The sequence below is a fragment of the Rhinopithecus roxellana genome, chromosome 5, assembly GCF_007565055.1.
Source record: "Rhinopithecus roxellana isolate Shanxi Qingling chromosome 5, ASM756505v1, whole genome shotgun sequence".
In the NCBI taxonomy this organism is placed as follows: domain Eukaryota; kingdom Metazoa; phylum Chordata; class Mammalia; order Primates; family Cercopithecidae; genus Rhinopithecus; species Rhinopithecus roxellana.
The window spans coordinates 85340138-85363241 of record NC_044553.1 but is presented as its reverse complement, the minus strand read 5'-3'; the positions used below and the strand labels follow the sequence as shown (position 1 = coordinate 85363241).

The following is a 23104-nucleotide window of genomic DNA, read 5'->3' as shown; positions in this document are numbered from 1 at the left end:
GGGGAGGGACGTGAGGGAAGGAAAGGATAAGTAGGGATTGACTCAGCCAGGCAGTCTGAGATATACCTCAGAGGGAAGAGACTTCTGTTTCTAGTAATATGGACAGCAAAATAACAAACAAACAAAAAAACCCCGCTATGAATCACCTGGAAATATTTAAAATATTCATGTAAATGAAGAACTGAGCACTGAAAAAAGTAAGAAACGTCCTCAGGTAACAAAATGAAGAGGGGAAAGCCACAGTGGTACTCGACTCTGACAGCTGATTGAGGGGCAGGCAGCGTGTGGCTGGCCTCCCTAGAGTAATGTAAGGTTTGAAGTTAAGAGTTTTAACATCTGTGGGGATAGAAACGAGGACTGGCCAGCTGGAGGCTGGAGCTGAAACAGACTTCTGCATAAAGTCAGGACTATTATTTCTTTTGATTAGTGTCAGTATGAACAAAATTTAAAAATAAAAAATGGTCAGGAATATTAAAGGACTTACCCTAAATAACAGGGTAGACAAGAAAAGGAAAATCATTCACTGGCACAGGAGATGACAACAGCTTCTCCGACTTAGTTAAGGTTCTGGGTAGAAAAACAAGAGTAGAGTCTCCCCTGAGAACCTGACAATAATACTGGTTTAATGTTAGGATTTACACTACCTGTGTGGTTTAGGAAACTCAAGCTCTGGGCCACTGATACCGCTGGGGAGCCTGGTAGGGACAGAAACAAAACCTCTCTGGAGACAGAAGACCTTAATTCAGATCACACAGGATTCACACAGAAAAAAAAAAAAAAAAAAAGCCTTTATGAAGAGGAATATATAATCAAAAATGACTAAATACTTGAGGAAATAATCTACAGTGAGTATCCACATACACAAAAAACAATTGGACTAGATCCCCAACAACTTCTAATAATGGAACTGTTGCCAAGAGACTATAAAATAAATGAGTTCAAAAGTTTTGAAGACATAACAAAGAAATTGAAAGCGTAAGACAAGAACAAGACACTACCTAAAAAGATCAGGTAGACTTGAAAACTAAATAGAACTTTTAGAAGCAGAAGTGTTTTCATTGAAATTAAAGTGTATTAATGGATAGATTAAACATCAGATTAGGCACCACGGAAGATAGACTTAATGGACAGGAAGACAGACCTAAGAAAATCTGAAAAGTTTCCAGCATGCTGCCTATAGAAATAAAGATACAGCGGCTGGGACCTGGATGTTAGAATGACAAGGTCCTATGTCTATCAAATAAGATTCCAAAAGTGGAGAAGAGAATGAAGGAAAGGTATTACTTGTGAAGAGACAGTGGCTGAAAAGTTTCCAAACTTGATGAAAGATGTGAAGCCTCAGATTCAGGAAACAGTAAGTCTAACCAGGTTAAGTTTTTAAAAATCATAGTTTGGTTAGATAATTGTTTGGCTGCTGTAAGAAAGAACCCCAAATAACAATGGTGTAAACCAGGCTGATGTTTCTTTCTTTCTCATGTAACCTTCCAGACATAAGCAGTCCAGCTCTAGGGTGATATCCTCTGGATATTTGAAGATGGGTCACCTGGTAGTCACATTCCAACCCCTTCCCTTTAAGTTAGTGACTCAGAGGTTTCATACCTTCCTTCCACTGATATCCCACTGGCCAGATCTTATTCACATGGTTATACCCAGCTACAAAGAAGGTTTGTACATTTCTACAAATAGAAATGCAGTCTTTATTCTGAATAACCATGCGCTCAGCGAAAAGTTGGGGGTTCTATTCATATGAGAAAGAGAGGATAGATAATAGGGAAAAACCAGCAATCTTTAAGTCTAGACTAATAGGAGGGATAACAAATAGAAACAGAGTATACATACCTCAAACCAGTAGAGTGAGGAAATGAAAAAAGGAAAGTCTATTAAATCCAGATAGGGACAAGAAAATAATATATCAAAAAAGGAGTAAACAGAAGGGACAAATGAAGTGGCAGAAATAAATCCAAATATATTGGTCACAAGGTGACATATATATTACAGCATTGATGTATGAAAAATTGGAAACATACTAAATGTCCATCAACAGAGAGACAGATAAACATATTCAGTGTATTTGTACAGTGGAATACTACATTGCAATTAAAAATGAATCGAGTAGAACTACATTTGTAAGATCAGTAAATCTCAAAAATCAGCATTGAACAAAAAACATCTGAAGGATATATACAGCATCATACAGTTTATGTACTTCTAAAAACCTCAAAGACAGTACTGTTTATTGTTTCTCATCCCAGATCCATGCTCATGGATTTTATATATTTGGGAATAAGCATATGATTTAAACAGAACAAAAGCTCTGCTGCTAAAAAAAAGAAAAAAAGTTGAAAACACTGTCTTAGATTACAACAGTTAGAACCATTTAATGGCTAACCTGGGGGTTGCAAAGTCAAATGTTTACAGGTAAGCTAGATAAGTGAAGAGAGCCAGGTGGGTCCTGGGAGAACATGAAGGTACATGCTGAAGCCACTTATTGCCATAAGAAAATGTAACCCCGGGTTTTTTTTACCATATACAAATGAGGTAAAAATATAAAAACAGCCAAGTGTAGGGTCAATGCCAGGGGGAAGGGGGTAAAATTGGAGAGAAGTATGCAGGGCTTCAACTGTGTCTGTCATGGTCCATTTCTTAAAGATAAACATCAGAAGCAGATGTGACAAAAATTAAGGGTTGACAAAGCTGAATGGTGGATATATGGTTTTTTGGGATGTTTTTAGATAAAGTGACAAGTGACAGGTAGATACACATTTTTTGTTTGTTTGTTTATTTTGAAACAGAGTTTCTCTCTTGTTGCCCAGGCTGGAGTGCAATGGCATCATCTTGGCTCACTGCAACCTCCGTCTCCCAGGTTCAAGTGATTCTCCTGCCTCAGCCTCCTGAGTAGCTGGGATTATAGGCATGCGCCACCACACCTGGCTAATTTTGTATTTTTAGTAGAGACGGGGTTTCTCCATTTTGGTCAGGCTGGTCTTGAACTCCAACCTCAGGTGATCTGCCCACCTCGGCCTCCCAAAGTGCTGGGATTACAGGTGTGAGCCACCATGCCCAGCCGGCAGATACTTGTTTTAAAAAATTATTCTCCTCAGGCATGGTGGTGCGTGCCTGTAGTCCTAGTGACTCAGAGGCCAAGGTGCGAGGATCGCTTGAACCAAGGACGTTGATGCTGCAGTGAGCTGTGACCACACTACACTCCAGCCTGGGTGACACAGCAAAATCCTGTCTTAAAGGATATATATATATATACACTCTACATATTTCTGTTTGCCTAAAATATTTCATAATAAATGTTTTAGAGTGCCTCTCTACCCTATTCCTCAGGGGCCAACAGAGTGACTGGAAAGCCTTAGCCACATTATAAACACCATACCTTCTTTCTCTACAGCCCCTGGAGTCTGGGTAAACTGAGCTTTCATAATATTGACACCTTCTTGTCTTCAAATATGTCTCTGATCCTCATGTAACCAGAATGCCCTCACATAGAAATGTTAGGGGTGCATAGTGTGATGAGTCAAGAAAGGGGAAAGGCATAGACACGGCAGGAACAACTGGGCATGTGGGAAGGAAGAGGGGAGAGACACAGATCTGGACTAGGGACCATGGGGTGGGAGACTTAAGTAAAGAAAAGGACTGGGACCTTAGCCCGACACTGGACCCCTTGGCAGGAAATCTTAAGGCCACAAACACCATGTTGGTCAATGTCAGGATTGTGTCTGTCCTCTGCAATCATCCCTAAACCAGTAAGACAGGTCCAGCAATTCATGAGATGCTTTCCCTAGCAGAGCCAAAACAAGTTATAGATCCCAGGAAGAGATGCCTTGGGTTTCTTAGGAGAGCTCCTGCTGGGGCCAAGAATCATGCCAGTTCCCACCTGCACTGGGAGAAGCCATGTCAGTTGAGTCTCTGGCCAGCCCTCTCACCTACCTGCTCCTCTACCTCTCTACACAGCTGCCCTGGGACATTGCATGGGCAGATGACTGCAGGCTGCTCACTGCTGGCTGTCCTGCAGGGTGAGCAAAGCCTGGGTGCTTCTCTGGGGGCCCGTCTCTGCTTAGGCTCAGACCTGCCTGTGGGCTGCGGAGGCTTGGAAGAATGCCCTTCTTCCTACCTTGACACAGCCTACTTGCACCTGACTCCTTCGTACAAAATTGTCATTGTAGTCAGGGAATAATCTGTGCTAAAAAGAATTTTTTTAAAAAAGCAGAAACACCAAGGCTCTTAGAAAATCGCTCACCTAAAGGAGAGAGAGCCGGATGAAGGGAGAGGAGAGTCGAGACTGTGCCTTTGCTGTTACACCTCTGGCTCTGGTGTGCTATTGCCATGGTTACCCAGCCTGCCCGAGCCACCCCATTCTGGAGCCAGGTTAGCCGTGGGTTCCCTTTCCTTCCAGTAGAGGAGGCTGAGGGAGTGGTTAATGACTTGAGATTCACATCTTGCCCTGCTCTGCTCATCATTTTCCCTTGCTATCTTTCTTGGCCTGCTGGAGAAGCCACAAAGGCGATTCAGATCAATTTAAAAATTGATACTGTTCTGAGAGGCCACATAAATGGATATGAAAATGTGATTCTTCCTTGGACTTTTTCATTCTTGCTAAACCTGTTTCTCAGTTATCCTATCAGAAAAGTGGGAGTATAGTATCTATCCACAAAAGAGCATTGTAGGAATTATCATTATGAATTCATGACATCAATATTAGAATACAAGGTTTTTCTTTACTCCCTATCTGCTTCTTTATGCCAAAAGGGCTTTGAGTGTATTAATACAAGAAGAAATAGGCCAGGAGTGTTGGCTCATGCCTGTAATCCCAGCACTTTGGGAGGCTGAGACAGGCGGATCACCTGAGATCGGGAGTTTGAGACCAGCCTGACCAACATGGAGAAACCTCGTCTCTACTAAAAATACAAAATTAGTCAGGTGTGGTGGTGCACGCCTGTAATCCCAGCTACTCGGGAGGCTGAGGCAGGAGAATCGCTTGAAACCAGGAGGCGGAGGTTGTGGTGAGCAGAGATTGTACCATTGCACTCCAACTTGGGCGACAAGAGCAAAACTCCATCTCAAAAAAAAAAAAAAAAAAAAAGAGAGGGAAGAAATAATATGACAAAACATATTCTGTTTGTAGCTTTAAAACTTCTAAATGAAGCAGCGTTTACCAAGTCCAGTTCCAGTGCAACCATGTGTACTTTCGCTGTATCCCAATTGCTCGCCAGTTTTACCAACCAAGGTTTTGGAGTATAACTCAGTTTTTGATCTACCTACCAAAAATTTGTAGTTCAGAAATTTTTCTGAGTGGATAAATGGTTCCATTCACTCCTCTTAAGCAAGAGAACAATGGATGTTGCTCCTCCCACCTCAGATGGATTATACAGAGGCAGCAGTTCAGCTTAAGTGCCAGTCTCACAACATATGGGTAGCCCAGAAAAACATATCCTAAAATATCTCATACTTTGTGACAAGGCCAGGTACCATAAAAGGAGAATACAAGGATGAGTTGGAAGCATGCTGAAGTTTGCATTAAATCATCATGGAATGGGTCTTAGCAGGTCTCTGTGCTCACAAATCTGGTTTGTTTTGGGAGAAGATGCGTTCTAGGGCTTTTATTCTGTGGGGGTGTGTGTGTGTGTGTGTGTGTGTGTATGTGTGTGTGTGTGTGTAAAAGAGAGATTTTTAATTTTTTTTTTTTTTTTTTTGAGACGGAGTCTGACTTTGTCACCCAGGCTGGAGTGCAATGGTGTGATCTCAGCTCACTGCAACCTCCACCTCCCAGGTCCAAGAGATTCTCCTGCCTCAGCCTCCCGAGTAGCTGGGATTACAGGCACACGCCACCACACCCCACTAATGTTTGTATTTTTAGTAGAGACGGGGTTTCACCATGTTGGCCCGGCTGGTCTTGAACTCCTGACCTCAAGTGGTCCACCCGCCTCAGCCTCCCAAAGTGCTGGAATTACAGGTGTGAGCCACTGTGCCCAACCTTAAATTATTTTTCTAACCCCCTATTTTTTTTATAAGCCTGCCCTCCTGCTCGTCATAGTATTTCTCAGGAACCATGGTATGGATGAGTTCTGTAGTGCTGGTGAACCATTTGAGAAGAGGTGCTGATGGGGCTATGGGTCCAGGCTACATCCCTAAAGGAGTCAGCTTTGTTTTGCATTCTGTGGCCAGGCTACTGTTTCTTACAGTGTGGTCTGTGGACCACCTCCTTCATCCACAAGCACTTTCTTTACAAGCACTTTCTGGAGCTATGTCTCTGACTTGCTAAAGAAAAGCTCTGTGAGCAGAGCCAAGGAATCTGCATGGTGATAAAGCCCACGTGTAATTCTTATGCCCTTGAAAGTCTCTCCTGCAACTAACCTCTGCCATGGCCTTACCTCAGGCCCCATTCAGCTGTCTTTCTAGTGGATCCCTGGAGCCCCATGTGGCCCAGAGAGGTTCTGGGGTTGTGGGGTATAGTGGAGCCCATAGACAAGACTTGGAGCCCTTTCTCTTCCCAGCCCCACATTCATGTATTTTATATATTTGGGAATAAGCATATGATTTTAATTGAACAAAAGAGCTGTTGCTTAAAAAAAAAAATGAAAACCGTTGTCTTTATATTTTTTATTTTTTGAGACAAAGTCTCACTGTTGTCCAGGCTGGAGTGCAGTGGCGCCATCTCGGCTCACTGCTACCTCTGCCCCTGAGGCTCAAGCAATCCTCCCACCTTAGCCTCCCAAGTAGGTGGGACCACAGGTGCACACCACCATGCCTGACTGATTTTTGTGTTTTTAGTAGAGACAGGGTTTCAACATGTTGTCCAGGCTGGTCTTGAAGTCCTGAGCTCAAGTGATCCACCCTCCTCGGCCTCCTAAAGTACTTGGATTACAAACATGTGGCACCCGGCCAAAACAATTGTCTTTGATAACAACAGAGTTAGAACAATGTAATGGCTAAACTGGGGGTTGCAAATTCAAATGTTTGCAGTTAATTTAGATAGATGAGACAATGAAGAGAGCACGAGGTTCTGGGAAAACGTGAGGGGAAGGGCTGAAGCCACTTACTGCTATAGAAAATAGAAAATATAATGCTAGTGTGGCCAGATCTTTTGATTTTTTAAGAGAAGGTGGAAATCAAGATGTACATGGAATCTGGATTTTTTTTTTTTTTTTTTTGAGACGGAGTCTCGCTCTGTCGCCCAGGCTGGAGTGCAGTGGCCGGATCTAAGCTCACTGCAAGCTCCACCTCCCAGGTTCACGCCATTCTCCTGCCTCAGCCTCCCGAGTAGCTGGGACTACAGGCGCCTGCCACCTCGCCCGGCTAGTTTTTTGTATTTTTTTTTTAGTCGAGACGGGGTTTCACCGTGTTCGCCAGGATGGTCTCGATCTCCTGACCTCGTGATCCACCCGTCTCGGCCTCCCAAAGTGCTGGGATTACAGGTTTGAGCCACCGCGCCCGGCCGGAATCTGGATTTTTATGTGACATGTGAGATTTGGATGTGAGAGGCAGTACAGTATAGTGGCTGACAGCATGGACTCTGGAGCCACTCTACTTGCGTTTGAATTCTGGCTTTGAATCTTAGTAGCTGTGTGACCTTAGGCAAGTTACCTTACCTCTCTGTTTTAGCTTCCTGATCCACACAACAGGGATACTAATAGTCCCTGCCTTCTGGGGTTGTTATGAAATATAAACGAGTTAATGCATGTACAGTGCTTATGACAGTGGCCCTCTTTAGCTACATAAGTGTAGCCTAAATGTCCTACATGTATATACACACAGCCCTACACAGACCAAGTGGCCCTGTTTAGCTATATACATATAAGCTAAATGCCCACAACACAGTGTAGGTCTTATAGGACACTCTTTAAATTAATAGTGGGCAACCTCTGGCTTAAACCCATTCTTTCTGTAGGTGAACCTAAGTAGTCCGATCATACAGTCTATCACCTAAATCTATCACTCTGGAGAGAAAGTGAAAGGGGGCTCTATTACTAGTCATGCTGAGACAACAGGTGAGCATCACACTGTCCCGGCCAAACTGGTCTCCCTGCTCCTAAGTGCCATCTTTGTACAGGAAAAAACCAACAAGTAGCTTTTACCAATAAACTTCCGAATGCCAGGCCATACACATGTGCTTTACGTGGGGCAGTGTGTGGAATCTTCACAGCGATCCTAGGAGGTGTCATTATTCATATTATTATTATTATTATTATTATTTTACTGATGAGGAAACTGAGGCACAGAGAGGTTAAGGAATTTTCTAAAGCCACACTGTGGTGGAGTCAATCAAGTTCCAGAGCCTTACCTCTTAGGTGTGCCGTTCTCTCCCATGGGTGCAAAGCAGCGGTAATAATGTTGAACCTCTCACGCCTATAATCCCAGCACTTGGGGAGGCTGAGGCAGGTGAATCACATGAGGCCAGGAGTTCAAGACCAGCCTGACCAGCATGGAGAAACCCCATCTCTACTAAAAATACAAAAATTAGCCAGGCATGGTGGTGCACGTCTGTAATCCCAGCTACTTGGGAGGCTGAGGCATGAGAATCGCTTGAACCTGGGAGGTGGAGGTTACAGTGAGCTGAGATCGGCCACTCCAGCCTGGGCTACACAACGAGATTCTGTCTAAAAAATAAAGAATATTGAACCCTTTTCTCAAAGGGATCATTGAGACCAGGATGGTGTGGCTCTTGGCTCAGGCCACTGCTTGGCACGGCAGGACTGTGCTGGGAGTACAGGAGAGTCCCAGGTGCTCCTGCCACAGTGGGCTGATATTTCACAGCACCTCACAGCGTGTGACAAGGAGCTGCACACTTGGGGGTTAAATACCAGATTGGTGCCAAGTGCACTTCATCAGGTTGCTGCAGCCAGTTCTAGGGCAGCTTATGAGTCTTATGTGCAGCTGGTGAAAGTAGATCCCTGTCAGACACCTCCTTGGCTGGTGTGTTACCCCAGACCGACACACTGAAAGGACAGCTGAGGACATGGTCCTAGAGAACCCTGGAACAGCCAAATAAGGGTGCCCACCTATAGCACCAGCTTTGCAGAGCTCCAGGTGTGGCCCTTTAAGCAAGGGTGAAGAAGAAAGATCTCCCCTCGTGAAAAGTGTTGATGCTGGGGCTGAAGTGTTCAGACAGTAGTTTTAGAGAAAAAAGAATACTCCAACATAAAAGTGAATATGAAATGCTTTGAGTGTCAAGTGTCCTTGCCAGGTGGATAACAAGGACTGGGAGGGTTGGTAGTAATGAGGACCACCTGGCAGTGAGAGAAGGTGACCGAGGGCTGGGGGGATACCCCAAGGGGGACCCCAGGCTCTGAAAGGTACCTTGCCATTCCATCTACTTCAGTAATAGCATGCGCATGGGATAGATAATAAAATCTGGAGGGGAAAAAATGCTCGCTGTGTTGTCAATAACAGAGCGATTTCTGGTTCTGACCAATGTCATTGACTTATCACTCTTGACCCAAATGGAAATGCCTCCATGGGAGGTAAGACCCAAGTTTATCCTTTACTCCACCTTGGTCTCCATTTGCAAAAGAGCAAGACAAGTTTTTCCGTCAGATGAAGTTAGAAAATATCAGCCAGTCGTTGCAGAATAATGTCACAAATATGAATTATCATTTCCAATGGAAAGCCTATGCTTTCTTCTAAGCTACAGAGCAGACTAGTTAGGTCTCAATGGTCTCAGTATCCTGCTGAAGTTCAACCTAGGAAACGTATTGAGGGTCCAGGGCGTTCCCATTTAGTATTTCATTTTATTCTTGAAAAAGAAAATGCTCCTAATCATTGCATTCACTAGATTATTTCTGGTAAAAAAAAAAAAAAAAAAAAAAACAAACCCAACTCTGGCTAGCTTAAGCAAATGAGATTTATTAGAAGGATCCTGGGGCAGCTCACAAAACCGAAGGAACTATCCAGCAACCATGACTTGGTGAGGTTTGTGCCCCTTCTCCAGGGCAGCTCCCTGGCTCCAGCCTCTGATCTCTTGATTCCAGATTCCTGGAGAGAAAGAACCTGGCTGGCCAGTTAAGTCTGGTGTCGAAGAGGGAAGGGTTATGCAGTACCAACACTGGGGGCCACCACTATGTATCAACCAACCCCCCACCACCAAGTAGAATTCCTTTTGCACTGGACAACCACCACTATAACCATAATATTGATTTATGCTGTGCTGTTATCTGCCCCGTGGCTGCATGGCAACTGTGTGAAGGTCAAGGAACTCCTCTGGAACAAGCCTGAGGACTGTTTGACTTAGGACAGTCCATCTGGCTCACATCGATGCCTGAAACTGACCAGAACCAACCCACTCACTCAGCTTCCATCAAGAGGTTTGAGTAGTGTTACTAACCCCAAGAGAGGAAGGAAAGAAGGGGTGTGGGCATCCTTGGCTTGAACACGTGATTGCCTGTCAGAAGGGGCCCTATCCATGGGAGCACTGGGGCATTTTTGTCCCATGGGTTTAAGTCTTGAGTTTTACTTGGGATCTTCAGATGAGCATAACTCTAACTCTCTGTCCAAGGGAATGTGCCCTGAAAGCATCAGTGTCTCCCCAGTCCCATGAAGGAGAAAACAATGGATGAGGGAAGGCCACCCTGAGCAAAGAAGTCCCCCTGGTTCCCAAACACGAACTCCTGCTCCCGTGTAACTTTTCTCTCACTGTCTAGCAGCAGGCTGAGGGATCCTGCTCATCTACCTTTTAATTAAGGAAAGCAGAATTTCAGCTGAGAGACTGGGAAAGAGAGAAGGATTGATCAGTTCACTGGTAAATATCAGCTAGGGTCCAGGCTGAGGGGAGAAGGTTGAATAGCCAGAGAAGAGGCCAAATCCTTAGAGAGGAGGTTGGGCTGGAGCTTGGGAAGTGAGGGGCACTGGGCCTGTCCAGCCTCGTGGAAGGCGCAGCTGGGATGCAATGTTTCTGGGACATGTATGAAGCATATGTGTTACTCTGGGGCAAGGCAGGCTGGGGAAGGAAGTAGCGGTCCCAGTTAGGCTGTGGCACATGGTGTTAGACATGAGAGCGGGATGCATGAATTTGCTCTGCTTCTGCGGGTCCTCCATGTGATGGTGTACAGACAGTGGTGCCCTGTCTGTGGTGATGGCAACAGACAGTGGTGCCCTGGCAGGGGGAGAATGGGAGCTGACATCCAATGCACACTTCACTTACCAAGCCATGAGCTTGAGAAGCTGGAAAGAGATGCCGTGTAGGTTGTGGGCTCGTGAGCGGCTCTTTAGTCTTCAGCTTAGATCTGGTACCTGAAGAGCCTCCATGTACAAGAACTTCGGTCCCTTTGTTTGGCCAACTTGGTGTAATTTCCAGAATTTCCATGCTCCTCAGGCCTGAGTGACACACCTCTACTGGCAGCAAGACAGAATTTTTATGTTTAAAAAATTTTTTTTTTTTTGAGACAGGACCTTACTCTGTCGCCCAGGCTGGAGTGCAGTGTGCCATCTTAGCTCACTACAGCCTCAACCTCCCGGGCTCAAGTGATCTGCCTGCCTCAGCCTCCCGAGTAGCTGGGACTACAGGTGCATGCCACCACACCCAGCTAATCAGAAAAGAAAAATTTTAGTAGAGACGAGGTTTTGCTATGTTGCCTAGGCTGGTCTCAAACTCCAGGGCTCAAGTGATCCTCACGCCTTAGGCCCCCAAAGTGCTGGGATTACAGGCGTGAGCTACTATGCCCAGCTCACAAGATAGAATTTTGAAAAGTGTATCTTGAGCCTCTCTTTCTCTTTCTAGTTCTTTAAGATTAAAGAAATCAAATAAGGTGATAGCCCTGAAGCCCTTACAGGCAGAGGTGTCCTCGACTGTGGGTGAGGAGGTATTCGTCCCCAGCCAGAGATATTCTGAGTGGGGAGAAACGTTCTCTATTGATGACACAGGGTGGGCCCTATGGGAGCAGTGGCATGGCCCCGCCTTCGACCCAGTGCTGAGATGAAAGGGGCCTCGGGAAGGGGAGACTGAAGCCAGGACAGGGCGGGATGCTCAGAAAGAATGACAGTGGAGCTGCTGCCCTCCTCGGACACCCTCCATCAGGACAAAAGAGCTGGGCCTCCACTCCCTCAGCAGAGAGGACAGCAGCCATGGGCTCTTCACCTGCCCCATGAACTCAGGATTAGGGAGCTGAGAGTTGCCTTGAAAATCTTTACCCTGACACTCTTGAGCCACTTGAGATGGGCACTTGAAGCCTGGCCTGGCCTGTGTGCAGTGTGTGCACAATTCTCTAAGTGCACAAGTGGCCTTGATGCCATGTTTATGGTAGGGACATGGCACCTACATCTCCCCTTTCTCTCTGGCCGAGCAGATGCAGGAGCTGGAGCAGAGGCTGCTGGAGGCAGAGCAGAGAGCAGAGAATGCTGAGACCCAGGTAACCAGGGGAGGGGATTGGTAGGAACATGCAGGGGATTGACTGTCGGCCCTTCCAGGCCCTTCCCATGGACACAGGTGGACACACACATCACCGGCAGTGCTGTGTTATACCTGAACAAATGAGTGTGCATGGAGCTTTCTGTGGGAATGGAGTCTTTGCGTAAAGATCCATATAGCAACTGGGTATAGTATTCCAAATAGGCTAGACTATGCTATGGTAACAAATTAAGTCTGAAGTCTCAGTGGTTTATCACATTTAGTTCTCACTCATGGAACCTGTCCATTGAGGGTTAGCCAGTGATTCCGCTTCCACAGTCACTCAGGAATCCAGGTTAAAGGAAGCTCGCCTATCTTACAGCTGGACACTTGGAATACACAGCCTTCTTGGTTGCCATGGCAAAGAAAGAAAGCTGGATGTTTGTGTACTAGCTTTTACTTATTTTTAAAATTTATGTATTTTTATTTTTTATTAGAGATGGGGTCTTGCTGTGTTGCCCAGGCTGGTCTCAAACTGCTGGGCTCAAGCTATCCACCCACCTCAGCCTCCCAAAGTGCTGGGATTACAGGCATGAGCCATGCACCTGACCTTATTTATTTATTTATTTAGTTAGTTATTTCTAGAGACAGGGTCTCACTATTTGCCCAGGCTGGTCTGAAATCCTGGGTTCAAGCAGTCCTCCTGCATCAACCTCCCAAAGTTCTGGGATTACAGGTGTGAGCCACCACACTCACCCTGCACCAGCTTTTAAATACTTCAGCCCAGCCAGGTGCGGCAGTATGCCCCTATGGTCCCAGCTACTTGGGAGGCTGAGGCTAGAGGATCCCTTGAGCTCAGGAGTTTGAATCTAGCCTGGGCAATATAGCAAGATCCTGTCTGTTTTAAAAAATTTTTAAATAAATAAATATATACATACATACTTGAGTCCAGAAATGATGCACCATTTCCACTTGGACCCCATTGGTTGGATCAATGACATGGCTCCATCTAGCTGCAGGAGGATTGAGAAATATGAGGCAGCACATGGCTGTCCAGTGAACAGTAAATATCTCTACCATGGTGGGGTTGGGACAGTTGCTCTCCTAGGCTGTTTGTCCTGCTCAATTCATCCCTACTGGGATCCACAGAGGTCAATGACACAAGACCAGCTGCTTTTTCCACTTACCATCTCCTCTGCCCTCCTCGTACCTATCTCTCCATTACTATGACCTAGAGTAGCCAAAATGAGTTTCTTCTTTGTTAGTCCTTCTTTTGCTCAGATTGGAGCTTTATAAATGATAATTGGATTAATTGGCTCAGACAGCCCTGGGTAAGGGCTGTGCCTGGGAGTCACAGTCTGGGGCATCAGAGGGTGTCCCATCCCACGTTACTGGCCACTGCACACCCCGTGTGAATGATGGGAGATACTATGAGATCGTTGTACTTTTCAGGTGGGTGTCATGGAAGAGAAAGTAAAACTGTCCAATCTGAAGAATGTGGACTCTGCGGGGAGCCTGCACCGGAAATACCAAGAATTGCTGAAAGCCATAAAAGGCAAAGATGAGCTCATCAGCCAGCTGGAGGCTCAGCTGGAGAAGCAGGTAAGGGCTCGTGCGCAAGGGAGCACCATGCCCTCTTCAACATCTGTCCCGCTGGCCCCCAGCTTCCTGAGCTGGTCTGCTCAAGCCCTCGAGTGCTGGGGAACTCGCTCCCTCCTGAGCCTGTTCTTTTATGTGGAAATTCATTATAGGAAGGGCTGTTCCTCCCACATCTGCTCATTAGAAGCCAAGCAGGGGATAGAGTAGAACAAGGAGCTTGGAGGCAGACTGATCTGGGTGTGAAGCCCACCTCTAGCACCTGCTGCTTCTGACGGTGGGCAAAGCTTTTAAGCCACTGATTCTTATTTTACACATTTATAAAAGAAGGGTGGAAACACTTCATAGGGCTGTTGGGAGAAGCATCCTGTGTGACCTGTGCCTAGCGTCAGGCACGTGGTCAGTACTTGGTAAGGAGAGCTTTTCTCTCTCCATTCTGGCCTTGTCATGCCCTGCCAAGATGAGACACTTGATACTTGGCTGTAGTATGATCAAGAGCTGCGCAGAACTGGATGGTCAGTCATGGCCAGCTGGTTGCCCAAAGTTTCTCAATGAAGCTGAAGAGGCAGAGACCAAAGTTGTTGCCTCCTCAGAAAACCAGGGTCTTCCCTCCTGAGCACATGGGAACCCAGGAGAGGCCACTGCACAGCATTTCAGCTCCACTCGGCACCTTTGCTCCTGAGAGGACTTCTGGAACATCCCCCTGCCAGTTCCTGTGTCCTGCCTTCTCCCCTTCACAATCTCACCAACTCCATCCCAGTTCTGTCCCTTTCCTCTGCCACTGACCTTACCTACCCAGCTTTCCCCTGGTGCCAGAGTGCCATCATTTCCAACTAAACACGCCACAGTCTGGACAGATGACTTTTAATTTCCTACACATGCCTTCTCCATGTAGGATCCTGATGGTGCCTTCCAACCATCATGGGCAGATTCATGTTTATCCATCAGCATTCATCGAATCGGCCCTTAATGGAGGTGACTTTGTATGCTGTGGGTACCATGTGTTCCTGAAAAATGATGGAAAAATAGAATTTTGACACATGGAATCTCTGACCAATTCTTCCGTTGATTTTAGACATACCTTCTCTTCTGAGTAGCTCATAGTTAGAAGCGGCAGCATCCTGGGGGTTGGTGGACAAAATGACTCTTGCTAAAGCTCCTTAGGTCAGAAAAAAAGTCCTTTTACAATCGGAATCAGTAGGTCAAGATCATAAAAGAAAGGGCACTGTTTTGTGAGTCAAGAGACCTGGTTTTAGTCCCAGCTGTGCCATCAATGGACAGAAGCAAGTCATTTGTTGCCATAGCCTTAGTTGCCACAGAAGTACAAAGACAGTATCAAACCAGGTCAGGGTCGGCCAACTTTTTCTGTAAAGGTCCAGGTAGTAACTATTTTAGGCTTTGTGGGCTACAGGTCTCTGTTGCAACTGGTCAAAGCTGCTGTTGTAACATGGAAGCAGCCACAGATAATACATAAATGAATGAGCATAGCTGTATTACAGTGCAACTTTATTGACAAAAACACGTCTGGTTGGGGGCAAGCAGATGGAGGACTGGATTTGGACTGAAAGCCATTGTTTGCCACACCTTAAACTAGATGACCTTTAAGGTCCTTCCAGCTCTGAAATACTGAGAGTCTGATGTCTGACGCTGGGATTACAGGCGTGAGCCACCGTGCCCGGCCAGGCTGCTCCTCTTTAGATGCAAACCTTTTCAATCATCTCCTCTTTTGACTATTTTGATGGAAATACCTCAGCTGTCTGCAATTTCACCTTATTTTTTATCTATAAAGGTAATACATACAAGCTTATAGTAAAAAATACAAAAACAGCCAGAGGACTATAAAACGACAAGTCACCTCTCTCTCCCTCCCCAATCCTTGATTTCCACTCCTCACTGTTAATGTTGCTTGCATGTGGAATCACAGCGTTCTCCTTCCATGTCAGGGATGTGCCGTGTTTATTCAGCCAACCCCTTAGTGGTGAACACTTAGACTATTTCCAGTTTTGAGTTTTTAAATTTTGTGTTACCTTATCAAATAATATTGCAACAAACGATTTCTGCTCACTGGCTTTGCGAGGTCAGTGGCACGCACACTTGACGTTTCTTCTCGGAGTCTCCCACCTCCAGTCAGTCACTCTCCTGGTGACTGTTGGGATTAACAGAAGGCCCTCTCTTTCTTGCAGAAGCAGATGAGAGCAGAGGAAGCAAAAACTATTCAAGAAAAAGCTACAAAGATCAAGGAATGGGTGACACTCAAGTTGGCAGAGGTGGGTTGGAAACTTATCTTGGCAGCCTTCCCTGACCCCCGGAGTTTCCTACCCGCTTCTGTCTGGGGTGCCTCGGCTGACCTTTGTTCTGTCCAGCACTTATTCTGCATTCAGCCTCCATGCTGAGACACTGTGGTTTACTTCCCCTTTCCTTTTGTCTTGGTTGGGTCTCCCTGGAGCTCCTGACTAGCTTGGTGCTGGATTTAAGTTTGGGAGAAGGAATGTGTCTTACTTCTGAAAAGCCCCCTCAGTTTCTTTCTAGGAAGCCCACACAGGCCATCATCCACTCTCTCCACTTTCTCTTTTATTATTTATTTATTTATGAGATAGAGTCTCGCTCTCTCGCCCAGGCTGGAGTGTAGTGGTGCAATCTCAGCTCACCGCAATCTCCACCTCCTGGGTTCAAGGGACCCTTGTGCCTCAGCCTCCCTAAGTATCTGGGGTTACAGGCGCGTGCTACCATGCCCAGCTAATTTTTGTATTTTTAGTAGAGATAGGTTTCACCGTGTTGGCCAGGCTGGTCCCGAACTCCTGACATCAGGTGATTCGCCCACCTCGGCCTCCCAAAATGCTGGGGTTACAGGCGTGAACCATCGCACTGCACTACTTTCTCTTTCATCCTCTTAGTTCTTTTTAACTATTTGTATGTGTGTGGTAAAATATACATAAAATGTACCATTTAAGTGTACAATTCAGTGACATTAAGTACATTCACAGTGTTGTGCAGCCATCACTGCTATCTATGTCTAAAACTTTTCATCACCCCAAACAGAAACTCTGTACCTGCTAAACACTAACTTCCCATTCTCTCTTCCCCCAGCCCCTGGTAACCTCTATTCCACCTTCCTTTTCTATCTTCCATTTTTGTAGTTTATCACATGCTGTACCTTTGTTTAGGAAACTCAGGACTTGAAGCTACAGTGCTATAGCAAACAAACAGAAAACAACCTCCTTCTAAATAAAAGGAGTGGGAATTGCAGTTTGGAAAAGGTCAAACCTACTTTTTTTTATTTTATTTTTTGAGACAGAGTCTCGCTCTTGTTGCCCAGGCTGGAGTGCAATGGTGCAATATCAGCTCACTGCAACCTCTGCCTCCTGGCAGCTGGGATTACTAGCCACCATGCCTGGCTAATTTTTATACTTTTAGTTGAGACAGGTTTCATTATGTTGGCCAAGCTGGTCTTGAACTCCTGACCTCAGGTGATCCACCCACCTCAGCCTCCCAAAGTGCTGGGATTACAGGCATGAGCCATCACGCCTGGCTGACGAACATACATCTTTTCTTCTGTGCTCCCCACACAAGTGGTTCACACCTGCAGGAGGGTATTGGCTCATTTTGCTTTCTGTCCCCTTCTTTGGATGCATATCTCAGGTCACCTGGTAGGCTGCAAGTTCTTGGGCCTGATGCGTGGCTTACCTGCATATTCTCACAGTCCCAACCCTTGCTAAAAGATACTCAATAAAAGTGTGTTGGACTTAATTTAAAAGAAAATGCAGGCCGGGCGCGGTGGCTCAAGCCTGTAATCCCAGCACTTTGGGAGGCCGAGATGGGCGGATCAAGAGGTCAGGAGATCAAGACCATCCTGGCTAACCTGGTGAAACCCCGTCTCTACTAAAAAATACAAAAAACTAGCCAGGCGAGGTGGCGGGCGCCTGTAGTCCCAGCTACTCAGGAGGCTGAGGCAGGAGAATGGCGTAAACCCGGGAGGCGGAGCTTGCAGTGAGCTGAGATCCAGCCACTGCACTCCAGCCTGGGCGACAGAGCGAGACTCCATCTCAAAACAAAAACAAAAACAAAAACAAATAAAAGAAAATGCAGGCTGGGGGCGGTGACCCATACCTACAGTCCCAGCAGCACTGTGGGAGGCCTAGGCAGGTGGATTGCTCGACGCTAGGAGTTTGAGACCCGCCTGGCCAACATGGCAAAACCCTGTCTCTACAAAAAATACAGAAATTAGCTGGGCATAGTGGCATGCACCTGTAGTCCCAGCTACTCGGGAGGCTGAGGTGGGAGGCTAAGGTGGGAGGATGGCTTGAGCCCTGGAAGCAGAGGTTGCAGTGAGCCAAGATTGCACCACTGCACTCCAGCCTAGGTGATAGAGCCAGACCTTGTCTCAAAAAAGAAAAGAAAAGAAAATGCAGCAGCCAGGCGCAGTGGCACATGCCTGTAATCCCAGCACTTTGGGAGGCTGAGGTGGGCAGATCGTTTGAGTCCAGGAGTTTGAGACCAGCCTGGGCAACATAGCGAGAGCTTGTCTCTACAAAAAATAAACGAAATTGGCTGGGCTTGGTGGTGTGCGTCTATGATTCCAGCTACTCAGGAGGCTGAGGTGGGAGGATCACTTGGGCCTGGGAGGTCAAGGCTGCAGTGAGCCAAGATTGCTCCACTGCACTTCAGTCTGGCCAACAGAACGAGACCCTGTCTAAAAAAAAGAATTGAAAAAATACGTCTAAACCTGTAGGCTGGGTGTCCTAAATCTTCATTTTTCTTTTTGCTCAGCTTGAGATGGAGAATCAGCATCTGAAAAGCCATAATCAGCACCTGGTGGAGCAGGTGGGAGCCCTTCAAGATGCACTAGAAGGTAGGCAGGCCAGGGTGTGCAGGTGTGTGGTAGGTGTGTGTGGTAGATATGGGGCTGAGCTACGGGAGCTCTCAATGTGACTGTTTTTACCCCAACCACAGCTATTCAGATAGCTCCTTCGTGGAAGCTGCTGGTGCCCCCCCACGGAGCTGCAGAGCAGGATTCGGTCCCTTCAGAGCCGGGAATCCAGCCTATGGGCCAGAACAGTGGCTCCCAGGCCCAGGGTCTGAAGGCAGCTGTGCTTGCACCTTCCCCAGATGCCCTGCAGAGCAAGGACTCTGTTTCTGAAGCAGCAAGCCCCTTGGAGGATTCTAGTTCCAGCACGGTCCATTCTGGGGAAATGGTAGAGGCCAAGCCCCTTCAACCTCATCTGGGAAGAGAGGGCCCTCCCCACCAGCCATGCATGAAGCTTCGTACCTTCAGATGTGGTTCAGCTTCCTGGGGTGAGGGTCTGGTTACTGCCCAGAGAGGGATGCTCCCTGGGACAAAGACCTCTGCCAGGGAAGGTGGCCCTGGCAGCAGTCTGACCCTACCAAAGGTGCGGGCTCCTGGCACCCCGCGGGACAGCATCCAGTTGGCCAAAAGGCACCACAGCCAGCCCCAGGTGGGCCGTGGGCACTTTGACCGTGTGGTGAGCATTGAGATTGGGGCCTTCTCAGCCCTCCACCCCTCTGGCCTTCCTGAGCTGGAGTCCCGAGCTAGGTACCTGGAGGAACCAGAGAAGATGGAGATGGAGGAGCCACCCCCAGCAGGGAAGAATGAGGAAAGAGAGAGCCCGAAGGCCCTTGGAGCTGAGCTGGAGGAAGTGGAGCTGGGTAACAAGCCACCTACACCCCCGCTGCACCAGTTTTCATCCTGGGTAAGAGGCAAGCTCCGGGCTGGGCAGAAGAGCAGAGCTAATGACAAGAACACTGCTGGCTGAGCACAGCCATGCACTGAGCAGGAGAGGAGGCTGCTGGCATCCTCATGGTGGCCGTGGCAGGCAGGTACCATGGAGCCTGTGCAGACCACCCAACCAGTGAGGGTCAGAGCTAGAATTCAGAATGATGTGAATGGCGGTTGACTGTCATTTCCTGAGTGCTCACCGTGCACCATACATCAAGCTGGGTGCCTTGCATACCTTTTCTCATTTAATCTTTGTGAGTCTTTCAGATGGTCTGGTATAATGGTCAAGAGCATAGGCCCCAGAAGCAAACCACTAGGGTTGAACTGTTAACTATGTGACCTTGGGCATGTTACTGAACCTCTATGCCTCAGCTTCCCTATCTATAAAATGGGGATAATAGTACCTACTTTATAGGGCTGTTATGAAAGTACTTACAGTAGTGGTTCACAGTAGGTGGTAGGTAGGTGTTGGCCCCCTCCCCTCCCCTTCCCTTCTTGCCCAGACTGGAGTGCAATGGCACGATCCTGGCTCACTGCAACCTCTGCCTCCTGGGTTCAGGTAATTTTCCTGCCTCAGTCTCCCAAGTAGCTGGAATTACAGGTGTGTGCCACCATGCCCGGCTAATTATTTTTTCTTTTTGAGACGGAGTCTTGCTCTGTTGCCCAGGCTGGAGTGCAGTGGCACGATCTTGGCTCACTGCAAGCTCTGCCTCCTGGGTTCTCCTGCCTTAGCCTCCCGAGTAGCTGGCACCACAGGTGCCCGCCACCATGCACAGTCAATTCTTTGTATTTTTAGTAGAGATGGGGTTTCACCATGTTGGCCAGGCTAGTCTCAAACTTCTGACCTCAAGTGATTCACCTGCCTAGGCCTCCCAAAGTGCTGGGATTACAGGCAACTGCACCAGGCCAGCTTCCTTACTTGGAACATTGGATAAAATGTCTTGACGTCTGTCTGGTAGAAATACTTCAGAAGCAATGATCTGGTTGGTGGCCAGGGGTGGGGACACAGATGAAGCATAACTGACCACACATCATTAATCTTTGCTGAGCTGGGCGATGGGCACATGAGATCATTCTTTTTTTTAAGTGAGACAGGGTCTTACTCTGTCGCCCAGGCTGGAATGCAGTGGTGGAGTCTTGGCTCACTGCAACCTCTGCCTCCTGGGCTCAAGCAATCCTCCTACTTCAGCCTCCTAAGTAGCTGGGACTATAGGCATGCACCACCTTGCCTGGGTAATTTTTGTATTTTTAGTAGAGACAGGGTTTCACCATATTGCCCAGGCTGACACTTTTTTTTCTTTTCCCTTTTTTTTTTGAGAGAGTCTTGCTCTCTTGCCCAGGCTGCAGTGCAATGGTGCAATCACGGCTCACTGCAGCCTCAACTTCCCGGGCTCAAGCAATTCCCCCACCTCAGCCTTCCCAGTAGCTGGGACTACAGGCATGTACCACCATGCCCAGCTATTTTTAAATTTTTTGTGGAGATGGGCTCTCATTGTGTTGCTCTGGCTAGTCTCGAACTCCTAGGCTCAAGTGATCCTCCCACCTTGACCTCCAAAGTGCTGGGATTACGGGTGTGAGCCACTGTGTCTGGCCCTGTGTCTGACATTTTCCATGATAAAAAAAGTTAAAATAAAAATGAGACAGGCTATAAAAATGACATTTCACAGGTCACTAGTGAAAATGGCATGCGGGTATTAAGGGCTTCACACAGAGCCTGTGGGAAGGCTCCTTTCCTTACAAGGAGTAAGGTGTGGTTTCTCCCTTTTACAGGTCAGGAAACCACTGTTCCCCACAGACTTAGGTACTTGCCCAAGGTCATGTAATAGTTAGTGAGGGAGCCAGGCTTTATTTATTTATTTACTTGACAGACAGTGTCTTGCTCTGTCACTCAGGCTGGAGTGCAGTGGCACAGTCACAGCCCACTGCAGCCTTGTACTCCTGGACTCAAAGGATCTTTCCGCCCCAGCCTCCTGAGTAACCGGGACTACAGATGCACGCCACCACACCTGGCGAATGTTTTAAATTTTTCGTAGGGATGGAGTATCCCTATGTTGCCCAGGCTGGTCTGAAACTCCTGGCCTCAAGTGATCCTCCTTCGTCAGCTACGAGAGCCACCTCACCTGGTCTGAGAGCCAGGCTTTAAATGTAGTTCCAGCTGCTCTGAAGCCCAGCTCTCACACTCCAGCTGTACTTCCTCTTAAGGGAGATTGCCACAGCAAATGTCAGTCTTATTCATGGGCAGACATCCCCTCCACATATGCTGCTGGGGTGTGCAGCAATACCATGGGGGACATCTAAGCGTTGGCTCCTGGCAGCAGGAGGAATGAGGTCACTTGGGAGAGGGGATAGCATCAGGGTGGACTCACCCCACACCACTGCTTGGGAGACCTGTATTTTCAGCAGTACCTCCCAGGGCCTCCTTTTGAAATGCTGGTTCTAAGCCAGGCATGGTGGCTCATGCCTGTAATCCCAGCACTTTGGGAGGCTGAGGCAGGCAGATCACTTGAGGTCAGGAGTTCGAGACCAGCCTGGCCAACATGGCGAAACCCCGTCTCTACTAAAAATACAAAAATTATTTGGGCACGGTGGTGCGCACCTCTAGTCCTGGCTACTTGGGAGCCTGAGTCAGGAGAATCGCTTGAACCCGGGAGGCAGAGGTTGCAGTAAGCTGAGATTGCACCACTGTACTCCAGCCTGGGCGACAGAGGAGACTGTCTCAAAAACAAAACAAAACAAAAAAAGCAAAACAAAACAAAACAAAGAAATGCTGGTTCGGGAGGCGCACAGCCCTAGACTTTTGGGCTATATCCTTGTCAGTGACTATTGACCAGCTTCTGGTTGTTACAAGGACACCTGGAAGACTGGAGACCCATTTGAGCCAAGAGTGGGGCACATCAGGAAGACTAGGAGATGGAAGAGCACTGGTCCCCTGGGCTGCTGGCCCTCTTCTTGCTCTGGCGTCCAAACGCAGAGGTTGGGAGCGGGGAGCAGTCAGGCAAGGAATGTGCAGCCGCTACCAGAAAGAAGCGTTGCTCCCTTTGCCATTTTGCCAAAATACAGCCATTCACTGTGATAGCTTAAGAGTGGGTCTTGGCCGGGCGCGGTGGCTCAAGCCTGTAATCCCAGCACTTTGGGAGGCCGAGACGGGCGGATCACGAGGTCAGGAGATCGAGACCATCCTGGCTAACATGGTGAAACCCTGTCTCTACTAAAAATACACAAAAACTAGCCGGGCGAGGTGGCGGGTGCCTGTAGTCCCAGCTACTTGGGAGGCTGAGGCAGGAGAATAGCGGGAACCTGGGAGGTGGAGCTTGCAGTGAGCTGAGATCCCGCCACTGCACTCCAGCCTGGGCGACAGAGCGAGACTCTGTCTCAAAAAAAAAAAAAAAAAGAGTGGGTCTTGGGTCGGATGCGGTGCCTCACACCTATAATCCCAGCACTTTGGGAGA

At 47.5% G+C, this 23104-nt stretch overlaps 2 protein-coding genes across 2 annotated transcripts in view; one reads left to right on the top strand and one right to left on the bottom strand.

The window, feature by feature from the left end:
- The window catches only part of PLEKHH1 (pleckstrin homology, MyTH4 and FERM domain containing H1), a 55309-nt gene that overhangs the window by 10389 nt on the left and 21816 nt on the right, over positions 1–23104 (top strand). Inside the window, exons 3-7 of the mRNA XM_010366691.2 lie at positions 12285–12347; positions 13778–13927; positions 16105–16188; positions 18689–18770; positions 18872–19629. Of these exons, the coding sequence (XP_010364993.1) occupies positions 12285–12347; positions 13778–13927; positions 16105–16188; positions 18689–18770; positions 18872–19629 (1137 nt within the window). The remainder of the gene's footprint in view (positions 1–12284; positions 12348–13777; positions 13928–16104; positions 16189–18688; positions 18771–18871; positions 19630–23104) is intronic.
- The window catches only part of PIGH (phosphatidylinositol glycan anchor biosynthesis class H), a 43545-nt gene continuing 35284 nt past the window's right edge, over positions 14844–23104 (bottom strand). The window contains exon 4 of the mRNA XM_030930971.1: positions 14844–14928. Coding sequence (XP_030786831.1) covers positions 14866–14928 — 63 coding nt within the window. The 3' untranslated portion in view covers positions 14844–14865. The remainder of the gene's footprint in view (positions 14929–23104) is intronic.